The sequence below is a fragment of the Mycteria americana genome, chromosome 7, assembly GCF_035582795.1.
Source record: "Mycteria americana isolate JAX WOST 10 ecotype Jacksonville Zoo and Gardens chromosome 7, USCA_MyAme_1.0, whole genome shotgun sequence".
NCBI lineage: Eukaryota > Metazoa > Chordata > Aves > Ciconiiformes > Ciconiidae > Mycteria > Mycteria americana.
The window spans coordinates 60,670,012-60,686,165 of NC_134371.1; the positions used below are offsets into that span (position 1 = coordinate 60,670,012).

The 16,154-nt window shown below is 44.0% G+C and overlaps 1 protein-coding gene across 1 annotated transcript in view; it reads right to left on the reverse strand.

Annotated features, from left to right (window-relative positions):
* Positions 1-16,154, reverse strand: part of TRABD2B (TraB domain containing 2B) — a 300,442-nt gene that overhangs the window by 47,139 nt on the left and 237,149 nt on the right. The window contains exon 5 of the mRNA XM_075508725.1: positions 2,590-2,680. Within this exon, the coding sequence (XP_075364840.1) occupies positions 2,590-2,680 (91 nt within the window). The remainder of the gene's footprint in view (positions 1-2,589; positions 2,681-16,154) is intronic.

A 16,154-nucleotide genomic window follows, 5' to 3' on the forward strand; every position in this document is an offset into this window, starting at 1 on the left:
TTTTAAAAAGGGAAGAGAAGAGCAAAAAAAGAAGGGTAGCCAAAAATGCAAGGTTCCTTAAGACTCTCAATTACAGCAGCATAACCCCAACATCACACCAATTAACTGGCCGTGCTTTCTGAATATGCCGTCAACTTTTGTCATAACTGCGTTTGTCTAGACTGTCTTTTGCAGCTCGCCCAGAAATCATAAAATACAAGCTATTCTAAAAAAGAGAGACAAAATGGTTTGCAGCAGCCTCCTCATTTCTAAGGGGGATCCCCAAGCACTTCTGATGGCTACAGCCCCAGCTGTAGGACAACGAAAATACAGTCCCAGATGTGCAGGTCCGGAAGACTCTTTCTTCCTAAAGGCGGCAAGCTGTGAATATATTTAAATTCTCTTTATTTCAACTTTCTATAATCTTCTACTGTTTCTGTGCCTTGAGTAATGCAGTTTAGTGGCAACTCTGGATTTCTTTGCCATGCCATTTATTTTTCTTTCTGTATTCTCATGTAAGACTGGCTGATCTGCCTGGATCATCAGACCACAGGAAAACATACAGAGCATCTGTTCTTTATGGAGTACAACCATACGCTCTCTCTCAACTCAATCCAGTACTCACGCACAACAGTATATCCTTTAATAAAGTTTTGTATGTTCAACGTTCAGAACAGACCCCACTGGAATTAGGGTACTAGTCCAGACAAAGGGACCAACCCGCCCAACGCTCTGGTCTGGAGCTGGGAACAGAAGCTACCAAGTGTAGGATAATTCAACTGAGGATATATGCATCGTTCTAGGCAGCAGTCCAAGTCCACTTGCTTTCAAGTACGTTTCCCCCAGGGACTGACAATTCTAGGGAAGACGTCATGAGCAAGAGACACCGCTGCCAAGGTAGGGGAATGCATACACAGAGGTGCCCCATATTGCAAATAAGTCAACATTAAGCAGTGGCTTTGTTTCAAGTTTCCTGCCCCATCACGTTATTTCAAGTCTGTGATGATATGTATAGACATATCCCAAGACCATAAAGAGCAGAGACTATTCTTGGACATCTCTCACACTACTGTATCTTTCCTTCTTTTCAAGGGCTTGCAAACAGCCAATAAATTAATAGTTTCACAATTTCCAGTTGAAATACTTTGCATGGGAAGACGATACTTTCAACTAAATGAAAATTGCTGAGGAAAGTGCCTGCTTCCCTAAGAGGAAAGTTTCTTTGTCAGAAACCTAGGAACGGTATACCTCTGCTATTTTGGTATAGTTTGCTTGTTACTTCTGTTTTGCTGTATTTTTAGACACTGGCATTTTTGTTTATTTTAGCCAAAATTTCCAGCTCCAGTCAGTTACAGTGTTTACTGCTCTTCCCTGTGCCATGTTGACTTTTCTCCCTCTGCCAAAGTTCTTCTTATCCTCCTCTGAATATATGCTCTTCCTTGTTTTTGATAGCTTTTTCTTCCTCTTCTCCCCATTGTTATTTAAGACTGTGCTTTTATTGCTCAACATATTCCAAGAAGCATTAGTATAAATGCTCTGTCAAAGACACTTATGTACAGTTGAGCCATATTATATTCTATATGAATCATTGCGGATGTTTCACAAACAAGGTTAGATCAGCCAGATTTTCCAACTAGATTAAACATAGCTTTTTCAGACATGGTCTACTAGCCCTGCGATTAATCCTCCATATTGAAACTCACCTCATATTTGGACCATGTCATGTCTGCCCACCAGGGACAGGAGCATGCTGCTAACACTTTCTCCTAATGAGGATAACAATCCTATGACAGAGCAATCTTGGCCAATTTTTATCTGCAGAATGCAGGAGAAAGGCTAACTTTGCAAAACTAGATGGTCTCTCACCATCCCTCCCAGCTTTATTGTCTATGACCTCTTTAGGCAGAGACCTCATCTAAATGGCCAGGAAAGAGAAAAGTCTAGGGGAGGAAGGAAGTCTGTTTCATCAGCTGAGGACAATTTTGTGCCATATTTAATCTTATACTAATTAAGATTGCCAAGAGCCTGGTAATCAATCCTTCTTGCCTGCTTTACTTGATCAGATAGATGGAGAAGCTCAGGGAATACTGAATTGCTTTTTACCTACCCACCACACTTTCCAAGGTGCATCTCCTACATTAAATCTGGTCCTTCAGGCAAAACTGAAATTCCACCTGAAAAAGAGCAGCCTGACAGAGAGGCCTGAAAAAAGAAGTTGGTGGCAGTCTACTGCCCTGCAGTGGAGAAGCAACCTAAAACTCCATGGAGAGAAAAAGACAAAACAGATATGGGGGAAAATGAGCTGAATGAGATGTTTCTTGAAAACAGAAAGAAACTGTGGCACTTCTGATCTGCTATATTGAAGCAGCTGTGATATGAATAATGTCCCCAAGTGAAAAAAAACAGCCACTGAGGCTCCATATGTTTCCAAACTCACACAACGGATGCTTTACAATGCACTTTTTGTCTGGAACTTGGGTGGGAAAGGGAGGTTCCTCACCTCCTCACCCATCTCCTATATGAATGCAATAATCTTGCTTAGTCACGGAAAAAGGGAGAGAAAAAAGAAAAGGAGAGAAAGTGATTAATAATCTGTGGGCAGCTGCTTACTTTCCAATTGGTTGTCCAGGAGGGGTGTGCTCCACTTCAAATCCTGCTTGTCTCAGTACATCAATCACAGTGTTGTTACCCAGGAAGTGACCTAAAATACAGGTAGAAAATAGCACTGTCAATCAAACCGCCCCTCTCACTCACTTGAGTTTCTCCTGTTGGAACAACAGGTTTGGGAGGCAAGGTTACCAGAAGCTAGACCAGCTCCAAAAGCAAGAAAGGCACGATAAGCAATTTGTTGTAATTCAGACTCAGCTATTCACCACGTAGCCCACTGCAGCCTTGGAAAATGGCCAGAGGAAGAGACAGCGTACACCCTGATACGGTCTTCTTCCATCTTATTTAACCCTCCCTCCCCTCACATGGCCAAGGGACTGGGTGGATAAAAGAAAATCTAGATGAATTGCTAGTCGTCTCATCTTCCACTGTGGCCATTTTTAGTATGTGCACAGACTAAATAAACTTCTAACATGAATATCTGAATGACCCTGCAGTGGCAAAAAGAATATTACTAGGGCTTTGACTCATGAATTGGAACAACTTACAACCCCAGATGTCCACCCTGCCCATCATCGTTCATGGACACCTGCTTATGAAGAAGCTCTGAAGCTGCTGTACTGCACGCTCAGTGCTTATCTACCTAAAACAGCAGTGATTCAGGAATTGCTTCATCAACTGCTCAGCCACCTGCACAGCAGGTTTGGAAGGAGCTGGGATGGTAACCTTATCTCTCCCAAAACGTGAAGATTTAGTCCTGTAAATCAGGGCTCTTTGCTAGAAGTGTAAAGGTCACATTCCTATTCACAGAAGTAACAAAGAGCCCACTAAGCACTGCAGCATGTACGGGCCTTGAAAGAGTTTACTTAAGGGAGTCCTATACACTTGAGGTCTGAACCAAATCCCACTGGAGTCAATGGGAGCCCTCAATGGGCTTTGGGTACAGACTCAATAAGGCACTGTAATCCCTCCAAAGCTTTCAACTTATTGTCAGTGTCCCACATTGTTTTCAGGATGAGTTAGACGAATAAAGTAAGGAGGCAAGAAGTCCACTAACAGGTTTATTAAAATCCACGTAGTCCAGTAACCTGTCTCCAACCGTAGCCCATGGCGAATGTTAGAGGTATATAAATATATACATGAATGACACCGAGAAAGGATGGAACAATCCTCCTCCATTATGTCCATTAGCTTCCAGCTCTGCATGGCTGGGTGACCCCCATTTACACCCAGGTCATCACATCTCACTGCCAGCTCTGAATAGACCAATTCACCACAAATGTGCTCAAGCCTCTGCCTCCATGTACTTTTTGCCCTGTGACAGCTTGCAAGCAGGGAGTTCCACCACGTGCCACATGTAAAAACGCACTCCTCCGGTTTGCTGCTGCTTGGAGAGTGTGTGCTTGCCTTAAGCACAGTGTAAGCGTTTGCAGGAGATGTTTGTAATTGCCTGGCTCTATAGCAGAGCCAAATGCTTTGCATAGAATAAACAAGGCAGGCAGGACATGCCCGAGTCTCTCTCCATGCATGCCACTGTGTTAAGGAGCTGGCGTAACCGTCAGTAGAGTCACCTCTAGGACACTTCACCCATACTGCACAAAGTCGCTATGAATTCGAGAGTAATTCAGTCCCTAGTATTCACTAAGCCTGCATCTCTCTGCTCACGTTGCCAACAAGGGCGCTAATTCGCATCAGTTGTGGGAATGATGTAGTTGTATGGCTTTTAGTGCAACTTGCAAGCACTGGTAAGAGCTGTTAGCCAAAGACATTTCTTTAAATGATTAAATGTATGTTTGCAGAGCCCTAGTGTGTTCCAGGATTCCTCCACTTCCTTTTAAGAAAACTCAAAATTTGATTTTCCCCTAACTTACTTATAACAAAAGCCAAAGGAGCAGAGAGCAGTCCCAAAAATGTGTTACACACCCTCAGAGATTCAAGAAATGAGACATTTGTGAGTGATTAACTGGATTTGATCATATCCTGGTTTTTTATGCAATGGCCAAGGCAAACAAAGGTCTCCATTCTGTCACTGGCAAAGTGACACTGAGGAACCAAAGTCAAAGGTGTCAAAGTCAGAGATGTTTCTGAGTCCATGGTACAACACTCTACTTTCCCTGAACCAGAGCCTTAAATGCCAAGAGATTTCTTAATGTAAACAACAGTCCTGAATCCAGCAAATCTTTGACATCATGACAGTACAAAAGAACCCCATTTTAACTGCTTTAAACCCAGGGGAAAAAGTAACTATGCAACAGCTCTGATTCCTCATCCACAAAATGGTAGGACCGTCCACAACGTCAATGCCTCAGCAAAGCCCGCGAGTCCATTCAAGTGACGGATGAAGACCAAAAGGTGATACCTCCCGGACTTCCCATTCCTGCCCTCTGTGTGGAGACCATGACGAAAGCTGCTAGCTCACTGGACTGGTGATCTGCTGTGCAGGATGGCAGAAAAATGTAAGCGTGGTGAGATGCGTGTCTCCACAGGGTAAGTCACGCCGAGCCGTTCAGTCCTCTGCCGTACCCCTTTCTCCTGGGAGCTGTCCTCCAGCTATCCGGGAGTTTGTGTTGGATTTGGACTGCACTTAGAGGGAACAGAGTAGGTTCCGGCCAAGGTAAAATCCACCCATGCGGGGAATGAATGTCCCCAGGTCCTCTTCTGGGACCAGGGACTGAATTTCTGTATCACAAATCTCCTTACCCTCTGCTCCAAGCTCGAGGCTTATTCCTTTAATTTTGCCTTTCCTAACATGAAGGAATGCCAGCTTCCATTAAAAGAAACCCCATCAAACTCCAAATCCCTGAATAAATGAAAATCGTCATTACAAACTTCAATGTGAACATAGTTATTTCATTTTAGGTCCACAATTCAACACATACTAAAATATTTTCAATGCTCCAGTTCAACCAAGAGAAAAGAAATCAAAACAGAAAAAATCAAAACCAAAAACCAGCTTCAAGGTGACCCCCAGATAATTCTCCATTCTGCATACATCAACAGAGCCTGAAGCTTTAACAACCGCTAGGAAATGGCATGAGCAGGTCTTTGCAAAGCTTTAACTTTAGACTCTGCTTAAAATTCTCCTGTTTGCATTATCCCATGTACATCTGGGTAAATCACCACCCATCTCACCATCAGCTTGCCCTGTAATACATCCTTTCCACCTGACTGCAAGATTTCCATACGGACCATCTCTGACTTCTACTTGTCTTAACTTCTCTGCCCAGTCAGAATTCACATACTGCAATTGGTTTTGTATCCATCTGTTTATTTTATGTCACAGTAACGCTGTTGTGGCCAACTCATTATCTCATTATGCACACTACAAGCAACTTGAAGTCATGCTCTACCCCGGCGATGGAAAAACTGAAAATATGCATGCTCAGACCAGCAGCCATCCCACCCAACACAGACATCTTCCCAGCAGTGATCCATGGTATCCCATGGCAAGGAGCTCCTCAGGATCAGAGATATGTGGAAGAGGAAGGTCTGAGGAACAAGGTGGCACTCGAGAGGCCCAGTGCAAGTGGGTAAAGTGAAACATGAAAACACCCTCATGTCATTGCTGTACTTCCAGGGTTAAAGAATTCCTGGAAGAAATGTTTTGGCTTGCCTCCTGCTGCTATGTCCATCATAATTATCTTTCCCATTTTTAAAATCCAGGAAAATTTTCTGTATGAAAAATTTCTTACATAAAATGACTCTCCTCGGTCACATACAACTTAAGATAAGCATTCACTTGTTAGATATTGACAACAATGTAATACATTCGACAGCTTATGGCATGTAATGAAAACCAATTTAACCTGTATATTAGAGACAGTTAAGCTCAGAATCAGTGAAAAACATCAAATCTCTGCTTCTGGCTGCCCATATGTGCAAACAGAATATGTAATAATTGCCAGATTTTTTATAACATCAGTGGATTTAATTTTTATTTATAGATATAAAAAAATTAACTTTGTGTGTGTGTGTGTGTGTGTGTGTGTGTGTGTATGCTTCTGCTAAAAACTTTTAAAAATTTCTCTGCCTGTCCTGGAAATTTTCATTTAAAAAAAAAAAATCAATAAAGAGTAACTATTGAAAAGTTAGTGCGTCTAGAGACATACCAGACAGATTAGAGAGACAGGGGAATGCTCTTGCTTCTCCATCACTATTCCCTCTTCAGTCTAAACCTGAATAAACTATTCCCGCAGTATTAACCAAATTTACCTCGACAGCTGAGAAAACTGGATCCAAGAGGTCAGAACACCAACTGCTTTGGAAAATCCATGCAAGTATGGGAAGTGGGGGGAAAGCAGACTTAAAAGATTTTCTAGATAGGGACTTGAAGTGAAAGTCTGTACTTGGGCATGGAGATATGCAGTACAGCCTCTCCTAACTGTTTAAGATTTAAAAAAAAAAAAAGGAAAAGAAAAAAGGTGTGGATGCAGTCTTTCTTCCACCCTCTAAGAATACGGAGATACTCACAGGATTTGCTTGAGGGCAAGACCCAGTGCTAAACACAGAGTCATTTTGTAGTTTGAGCACAAACGCAGTGGAGGGGCTAGCATGGCTCACTGCACTTAGGGGGTGTTTCTTCATTAAATTTGATGATGCCAAGATTATTCTCCTTTCACTCATGTCTTGTTTTTTTGAGACAGAGGATCTGGAGACACTGGAAGAACACGTTATACAGCATGGCTGCTAACATTAATCGAGCACCTTCCATCCCTGGTTTGCTTTTTTATTTTTAATTAAGAACTGTGCTTTAAGACTACACAAAGCAGATGCATGTAATGCATTTCCTTATCTCCCCAAGGTTTCATGTTTCACTGGAAGAAAGAAAGGAAAAAACACTTCGTTTTTTCACTAAAAGGTGAAAAATACATGGTTTCCTTAAAGCATGCACACACACACGCTGCTGAAAAAATGCATTTTCTTCCTTTCTCAGTGGAATATCCTGAGGTGGAGAGAAATACACTTCTCAGCCAACTCTAACAGTAACAGCCATGTATTTTCTAATTGACCACAGAAACTAAAGCTCTCCTGTACCATTTCAGACATTCTGGTGACCCCCATCAATAGCATACCTAAGCATAAGGTTGCATCCCTCAAAAGTTAAATGAACTTGGGTGTTCCTACACAGAAAAATATAACCTTGTTTTGATGACAGAAGCAGAGAAAATGTTTTTAAGCAAATGTTATGTACTTTATCTAGGTCTAGAGATCTACTACAAATTACTTTGTCTCTTCCTTTCACAATTCTTTCTTCCACAGCTTAGAAGGATAAAGGGGTACAAAGGAGCAGGAGATAATTCCCTCACAAAGGACCTCCATTGCCAGAGCCTTTGAAGTTGTGCTAAAAAAGCCTTGCTAGCCCATTAGCTGACACACAGCAGAAACCTGAACTGTTTCCATGCACACTACAAGCAGAGCTATTTTCTGCACAATTAGTCATAAAAAGGGCCAATGTAAACTGTGTCGGGAGGTCTCAATTCTTTACATTCTCCACACAGTGAATCAGACGTTATGTATAACGTTTTGTTGCCATTTAGACCTCGGGCTGCTTTGCAATCAGGAGGCGGCAGTCTCTATTCCTCCTTCTCTCTCCACGCTGATTTTCAAGCCTCTTGGCACCACCGGAGTGTTTATGGTAGTTAGGCTTCACAAGAATTAGCGTAGGCAAAAATGCAAATGCCGAAAGCTGCACGTGCACAGTTGGGGCAAATACTTACTGGCTCTTTTGCTTGCTGCCTCCAAAAGTAAGCCTCCATTGCTCTTATTCTGAGAATGGTCAAACTGAATATTTTGGATGCTGAATGATGAATGTGTCAAGAAGAGACTCTATTAAGGAGCAGCAGCAAACAGTTCAGGCAATTAATTTTATCTGAATTTGCTAATTTCCCCATTATAGCATTCCACTCTAACCCAACTGTCTCTGGGTAACAGCGTGAATTTACTGGGGGGAACCACATGACATCCCACATTATTGTTTCCTGCCATGGCAGATGTCCCAGACCCATGATGGGGAATCAGTTTTGTGGATAAACCATCCAAATTTTTAATTCCCTTCCACTCCTCCTGCAGCATCATAGCTGCTTCTACCCCTGCACCCAGCCATTCTTTGCTAATAAATATAATCCTTTAAAAAGTGGAGGCTCTTTCACCCTTTCTCATGATGACTCAGATTTAGACCGCTATCGCTGCCAGAGGATTGTTCCTCTTTCTTCCTAAACCACTTACTTTCCTGAAATCTCACTCTAGTGGTAGGGATTGCCTTGAATCAGTATCTCGAGTGCACTCTGACAAGGAGCAAACGTTGGATTTGCGCACAGATCTTGCTTTTGCAAGTTGGATTTAGATGTATCTAAAAGTTTCCTCCAGCCTGAGTACCCTTCTAATGTGAAGTGTCTTATCAGAGTATAAAGAATGACATCAGGTAACGGATTAGGTGGGTGATATGCAGCATCTAGTGATGAGTATGATGTTAGGGCTGCCTGAAAATTTCGATTTTAGATTTTACTGATAACATGAACAAAATTAATGCTTGTGGGGATCCAGCAGGGGAATTTTCTGGGAACGGCTGGAAGGACCCCAGTACCGCTCCACCTCCCCCAGTTAGTATGAAACAACGTGAGCCACACTCCATGCCAGAGGATGAGACATGCAGTGTATGTGTCAGTGTCCCAAATGCATCCTCACCCACACCTCAGACAGACCAGATACAACAAAAGCTTCCTAGAGGCTGGTTCAAATCAAGAGCTTCGTGTGGGCTTTCCAAAGAGAAAGTGACTTTCAAAGATACAGCACAGAACTGAGAGTGCCCTGGGGCAACTCCTGGGTAGTAACAGCACCCAAATACTATGGACAATAGATGCTATGAGAGACGAGCTCATGGCTGAGCGAACTGGCACCCCACAGAAACTCAGCAGCCTCAGAGACCACTCTCACTAGGTCTGTTGATGCCACCCCAAGCATCCTTGCCATAGAGGAGAGTGCTCGGTGCTCAGACAAAGCCAGGAACTCTGCACCCCACCTTTCAGAAAAGTCTGTCACCCCAGGTTGCTGGCTTTTGCTCCGCTGCAGGACACGGTTTTGCACTTGGAAATTTCAGCATTATGCAAAAAGCTGGGGAGGAGAGCTGGAGATGCAGGGAATGACCTTTCTTCATCCCCTGTTTAGCAGGAGCATCTGAGCCCAAAGCATGCCTTAAAAAATACTTTGCACAAGCCACGTGCAATGGTCTTGTAAAGCAGGCTTTCATCATAGCCTCCTTACATCATGCCACCCCTTTTCCAAGGCAGATGGAGAAATCATTTTCCCTCTCTTGTTTGATGTTGTTATTCTCCACAGTTGTGAGGAACTGACTCATAGCCACTTTTGGACAGTCACGGGAAGCAAAGCAATAAAACATAAAAGGCCAAAGCATGCAGCACTTTGAACATCCAGCAATCCTCCCATGGCTCTCCTTCATTCTTTCCTTGCATATAATCACCTCTCTCCCCTCTCACCCATGAGCTCTGAATATGCTCTGGAGAAAGGCCACACCGTAGCTAGAGGGAGAATGGGGTGACGAGGGGCCAAAAGTTGAGGGGGTTATTCCAGATTGACGCCAGGCTAATGGAGCACAGATTTGTGTTTCCCTGGGGTGTCTCTGAGATCTGCAGTGCAGTACTATACTCAGAGCATCTCGGTTTGAAGGACAGACAGACTCCCACAGCCGCCTTCTGTTTTCTTGCTGCCCCTCGATATAATAAACTCCCCTCATGTCTCTCCCCTTCTGCTCTTCCTCTCTGCTTAACCTCTCCGAGCATCCCTCCTGTTGAGGGCATGGAGCTATTCTGGAGGCACCCAAATGTCACACACTGGAAATCCTTCTCTGGAAGGGGCCTGGAGTGCAATGCACGGAGCCCTCAACAGGCTCAGCACAAGATGGGATTGAGCTTACCAGTTTGGGACTGGTGCCATGCTGGCATAGCTCTCTGCTTTCAGACCCAAACCAGTGCCATCACGTGGGCTCAGCCACTCAGTTCTGTGCTATCTTTGAAGTCTTTGCACACCTGCCCTAGCCAACTTGCCCTAAATATATGATGAGGAAAACAATAAAATGATTTTTTTTTTTAACAAAAAGCTCAATTTTCTTCAAGTCTAAACCAGCTGTTTCACTTAGGTTAAGAAAAACAACACAAGCGAGAACTGAAGTGAGGTCACCTCCCAAGCATCTCCTCTGGCCTCTGTGTCAGACCACAGCAACAACTGAGCTGTGTCAGACCAACACAACAACAGGGTTCATAGCTGCTTCAGACATTTCAAAATGAAGTGACTAGTCTAAGCTGGCCAGTCTCACTTGAGAGGACAGGCACCTCCACAGAGCAATTCATTCCAACATCTCAAATACCAGGTTTGGGAAGAACATAAGCCCTCTGTGCAATTCTCTCTCCATTGACCATGTGAGTTTAAATAGCTCCTTTAGCCTCAGCATCTATCAGACACGGCATGATGGCCCACCAAGCTACCCTACCACTGCCCAGAAGCTCCTGACCACTGCACAGAGCCCATCCTTCCTCCCCATCCTTCCCTCTTCTGCCCTGTCCCCCACCTTTCTTGCCGTGCCAGAGTTTGCAAGGGAGGGGGAGCTGTGTTGGTCTGTGCTGGACGTGTGCTCTGGTTGATTATGGGGCCTTTTGGCTATTTCATATTCTGGCTTTACTTATGTGTCATTAGAGGAGTTTTCCACAGAGAGAAGGTCCAACACAGGATGACCCTTTCAGTATATATTCTTAAAGAAATAACTCACTGGATATCAAGGACCCAAGTTTAAAGGGCAGAGGGAGGTGGATGAGTAGCTCACAATATCCTATTACCTCAGCCCAGTATGCTTGAGATAGGATGAATTCAATCCCTTCCTGACTATGCTAAGAAAAGGTCCCTTGGGGGGTAAACAACAAAACCTACAGATTTGAAGCATTTATTTTCTAAAATGTATTTGTTGTGTTTGCTGCTATAAGCCGGAACAACTTACCAGGACAAGAAATCTGTAGGAGGAAAATGACATGGGTAGGGCTGAAGTAAAGGTTTGCCTGTTGTTTTGTTCCCCAGGTTTTACTGTGAGTGAAGACAGGGCTTGCTCAGTCTGAGATATTGCATGGAGGATGGTTATTGCCATTTTCCCCTATAGCATAATGCCATGACTACGAGAGATTTTATTTTTTCTTTTTTTTCTTTTTTTTTTTTTAAGGTGCATGCTCCTCACTGAATCATGTTGTTGGGAACACACCTTTCGACACTAAAATGTGATGTAAGGTGTGACTGGAGGTGTGTGCCAACCATGGAGCTGTGACAGGGAACACGTCTCTGTGTCCCTCATGCGATCCTCTCCAATGGACAGGGCCAATGTACCAAATCTTGGGAACTTCCCCCATCCCCAGCACTTCAGCAGGAGACAAGGAGATGAGTCCGAAGAAAATCTAGAGAAAACCCAGCATCTCTAAGAGTCTTCTCAGGGTGCTGACACATCTCTGAGACTGGCCCAACCAGCTAGGACCATCAGATCACCTAAGTGCAGACGGTCTGGTATGAAATGCACTGTCTTTATGTACAATATTGTTTGCCAATTGTCATCCACACCTCAAGCAGTGAGGAAATAGGTAAGGAAATGCAGTCTCTTTTTTTGCCCAAGGTGCCTCATTAGTGTGCTTGCAGCCTTGCTGAAGTAGACAACACGCTCCCATCTGAACCAAAGTTATCAGCTCTTTTCACGTAAGCCACTGCTGGCCCCCCCCGGACAGCCGCCACGGTAAAGTCCCGACAGCTGGCGCTAGGCAGGTAGCCTCCGAGCGAAGTGTTTCATATCCCATCGCAAATCCCCCGAGCCATCCCAAACTAGTCTGGAATGCACATGGACCTGCTTGCCAAAGCCAGGCAAGGATTGGGGTAGGGGGGAGAAAACTTGTTTCCATACCTCCCTGCTCCATGCTTGTACTTTGCAAAGAAGGTAACTGTGACCGTGTTACTAAAACACCTACAATGACTTGATGGAGCCTGAGCTCAGGGCAGCTTCGAGCCTTGGTTCGAGCCTTGGAAAGCTCCTTGGTCAGCAAAACAGCTTTCTGCATGCAGAGTATCTCACTGAACTTGTGGAGACATTTCTGAGGCATGGCCAAGCAAGGACCAGATCTTGTGGGACCTCAGCTTTTCTTAGGGCACAGCCAGTACTATGAAATGCAGCATCTTTGCCTGCCTTAGACAAAGGCTTCTGGCAGGTAATAAGGATGTACTTAGTAGCTTGCTGTAGGACATACATAGTGGTGAGGACCCTGGTATATCATTGCAGGCTCTGGGAATCAGAAGTTTAGTGACTTCCAGAGCTGGACTATTGAGTTTGTCTAATCCCTTTTTGGCCTCATGGATGCATTTGGCTTCCACAATATCCTGTGGCCGCAACGCAATTATGCACGGTGTGAAACAGCGCTTCCCCGTGTTTATTTTGAACCTGCCCACTGATCATTTCATTAGGCTCTCCCCAGTTCCTCCAGTTTGCACAAGCACAGCTCTAAATTGAATTAAAAAAATTTGTAATCTCGCTCTAGTGTGAGATTAAACCATGCCAGGAAAGTTAGTTGGGGGCAATGCCTGTCAAATCTGTGAAATTACTTCAAAAGACTGCAAGATAGGCTGTAATTTTCTGTCTGAAAATGAGTTTGAAAACCACAAATCAAAGTTCCCAGTTGACAGGACACGGATCCTTGCTTGTTCTTTCTGGTTTTGACCTCACAGTCAAGTATTTTACAGACTACACTGGTTTCTTCATCTTTTCCAGAGGAGCCCCTTTCTGATGATTTATGTGGATTGTGGATGTCTCACAAGTGAAAAACATGGTGATGCCATAGCACAAAACACAGCAATTCCTCAGCAAATGGCTGTCCCCCTGAAGCTTATGGACACAGGACAAACTCTGTGCTAGAGCAGAGAGTACCGATGCTTTTTTAGCCCGCTTCTCGAGCAGTGCCCTGCTGGCATAGGAGAATGGAAGCCATTTTACCAGACTTTTTGAAAAAGGAAACTCTTCGAGAAAAGCAAAACCTAGCCTCCCTAAGTCAGTATCTTTTTAAATATAAAAGCTTCACATTGTTAAGACCGTCGATGGTTCATGCTTTTCCCAGAAAAATCCAGCTGGCCACTGGATGTCACTGTTGTTGCAGAAAAACACACCAGAAAGTTCACAAATCAGGCTGTGAATAAGGTGAAGTCACCCAAACCTGGAAATGGCCTTTTCTTTCAGTTAACCAGCACAGTGCCGATGGCATTTGGAGGCGGCCCCAGTGCGAACAACTGGAGGCAAGGCGCGCTCCATGGCGCCCAGGTCTCCGTCACCACCTGAGGGTAGGTCCTGCACGGAGCTCACCGACCCTCCCTCACCCGTGCCCAGACGTGTGTTCCCTCTTCTTGCTAGCTACCCGCTGGTTTTGCTGAGATGTGTCCCTGCTGAGCCCCTGGGTCTGCACCGCACATCCAACCTGGTCTCCAGTTTGGACTCAACCCTTTCTCTTCTACCATACAGCAGAGCACACTGCGGCAAGCACGTTTCCCAGCTTGTCCTTGATCATGGATTAAAAGCAATTACATGTAGTTTTGCTCTGTGGCTTTAGCTGGTGCTGCTGAAAGGGCAGTTTAGCGTAGTTGCATGACTTTCAAAGTCTGAGCTAATATCTCCACCAAAACCAGCTTTGTGTTATGCAGATCATTTGCCTCCTCTGAATTATACCAGGCAACTCCAGATCCACTCAACCACGCAGAAGAAACCTGCCCTAAAAAAGTCTTCCCGAGCCTTTTAATTCAGCTCAGGATGCCTTTGCACCATCACGGTGAGCCCTGCCAGGGCAGGCCATGGACTTTTTCAAGGAGTGCTTTGAGGCTGTAGGCTGAGGCCCTTCCCTCTGTGAAAGCAGGAGAAACAAGCCCCAGGAGTCCACAAAACCCTTTCACATGGGGGTCACCAGGTGCAGATGGTGTTGCTGTGGCATTTCAGGAGGTGTAAACTGGGACTCGCTTCCCACCTTACACTCCAAGCTCAAGGCTTGCTGCTTGATTCATGCCTGCTCTAACACCAGGAAGCAAACCCACAAAACAAGGCAGATCAAAACAACGAACTATTGCCCCTGAGGAGAGAAGAAAGGCAGGAACACACTGCAGACATTTGTTAAGCTGCTTAATATGGTGTTGTAAGACCCTCAGATACATGTGGTGTGGGAAGAGATCTAGAGTACCTACATCTGGAGATCTGTCTCTTTTGAAGTGCAAAGCATGCCCAAAGCTGTGGAATAATAGAAAATTGGGCTACAAAGTACCTATTTTAGTCCATCTAAATGGCATAAATCAGGATCAACTCTGCTTGGACATGATGGATCAGATCAGCTTTGACCCTAAGGATGTTGGTATAAATTAGAAAAAGGATCTCCATAGGACACTTTGACCGCAATATTTTTAAAGCATTAGGAGATTTCTTGGCTGTATCTTTTCTTTACTATTTTTTCTTTATTTAAAAGCACATCAGAAGAAAGAAGTGCTTTGGGAAGGACTGACAGTCCTTTGGCTAAAGGTCCTGTGGTGGAAGGAGTGGGGGTTTCTAGCCAGCAATGGCAAAGGCTCTACTAGGAGGGCCAGTAAATCTTATCTGTCAAAGAGACCATCTGTGTAGTGGGAAAAGAACAGAAAATAGTCCTGTGGTATTTAGAGATCCTCAGCTGTAAAGGTGCTGTATGGATACAAACAGTGGTCACTCCCAAGCTTATTTGCCACCTCTCTTGGACACCACCTTGTCACAACCCAACAGTGATGAGCTCCATCCTGCAAATACTTCCATTCGTAAGCTACTTTGTGCATGCAAACAGTTCTATCAAGCCTGCACATCCCCGCGCACAAAGGATACCTTGCTCACAGATATTACATTTAATTGACCAAAAGTCATGGAAAGCTGTATTCCTGAAGTACTAATTCGTACATGCTATGCCTGCAGAGAAGTTCTTTTTATTATGAATTTATTCCTAATTAGACTATCAAATGTGTATCTACATTCCACTCATTACTATTTATCTTCATGAACACACAGATCTATTCTCAGCCACATGGCCAAACATCCTGACTAATTTCAATTTAGTTTTTTTTCTGTATAAATGTATAAACACACAGATTTTCTATATACATCCATGTTTCGACCAAGCAGAAATATTTGATTTGAATCACCACTGCATTACTCTGGTTTTACACTGATATAAACACTAGTGGTTTTCACTGTTATCTCCTGCTGCCCAGCTGTGAACATTGGGAAAAAGGAGCAACAATGAAGACAAGCACAATTTATCTGAATATCTCTCTCATAATATTGGCCCAGTGAGCAGACTTCTAGTGAAACCAAAAAGAGGGAGATTCAGTGATCCTGCTAGTTTTCCATGACATGGCTGTCCACTCTGACACATGGTCACATCCAAAAGTTAAGTTATTATGGAAGTTTAGAAACCTCAAAATATACACAACAGATTTTGAAAAACATTGTGGTTACGTGGGTTCAAGCATGCTTGAGGAATATG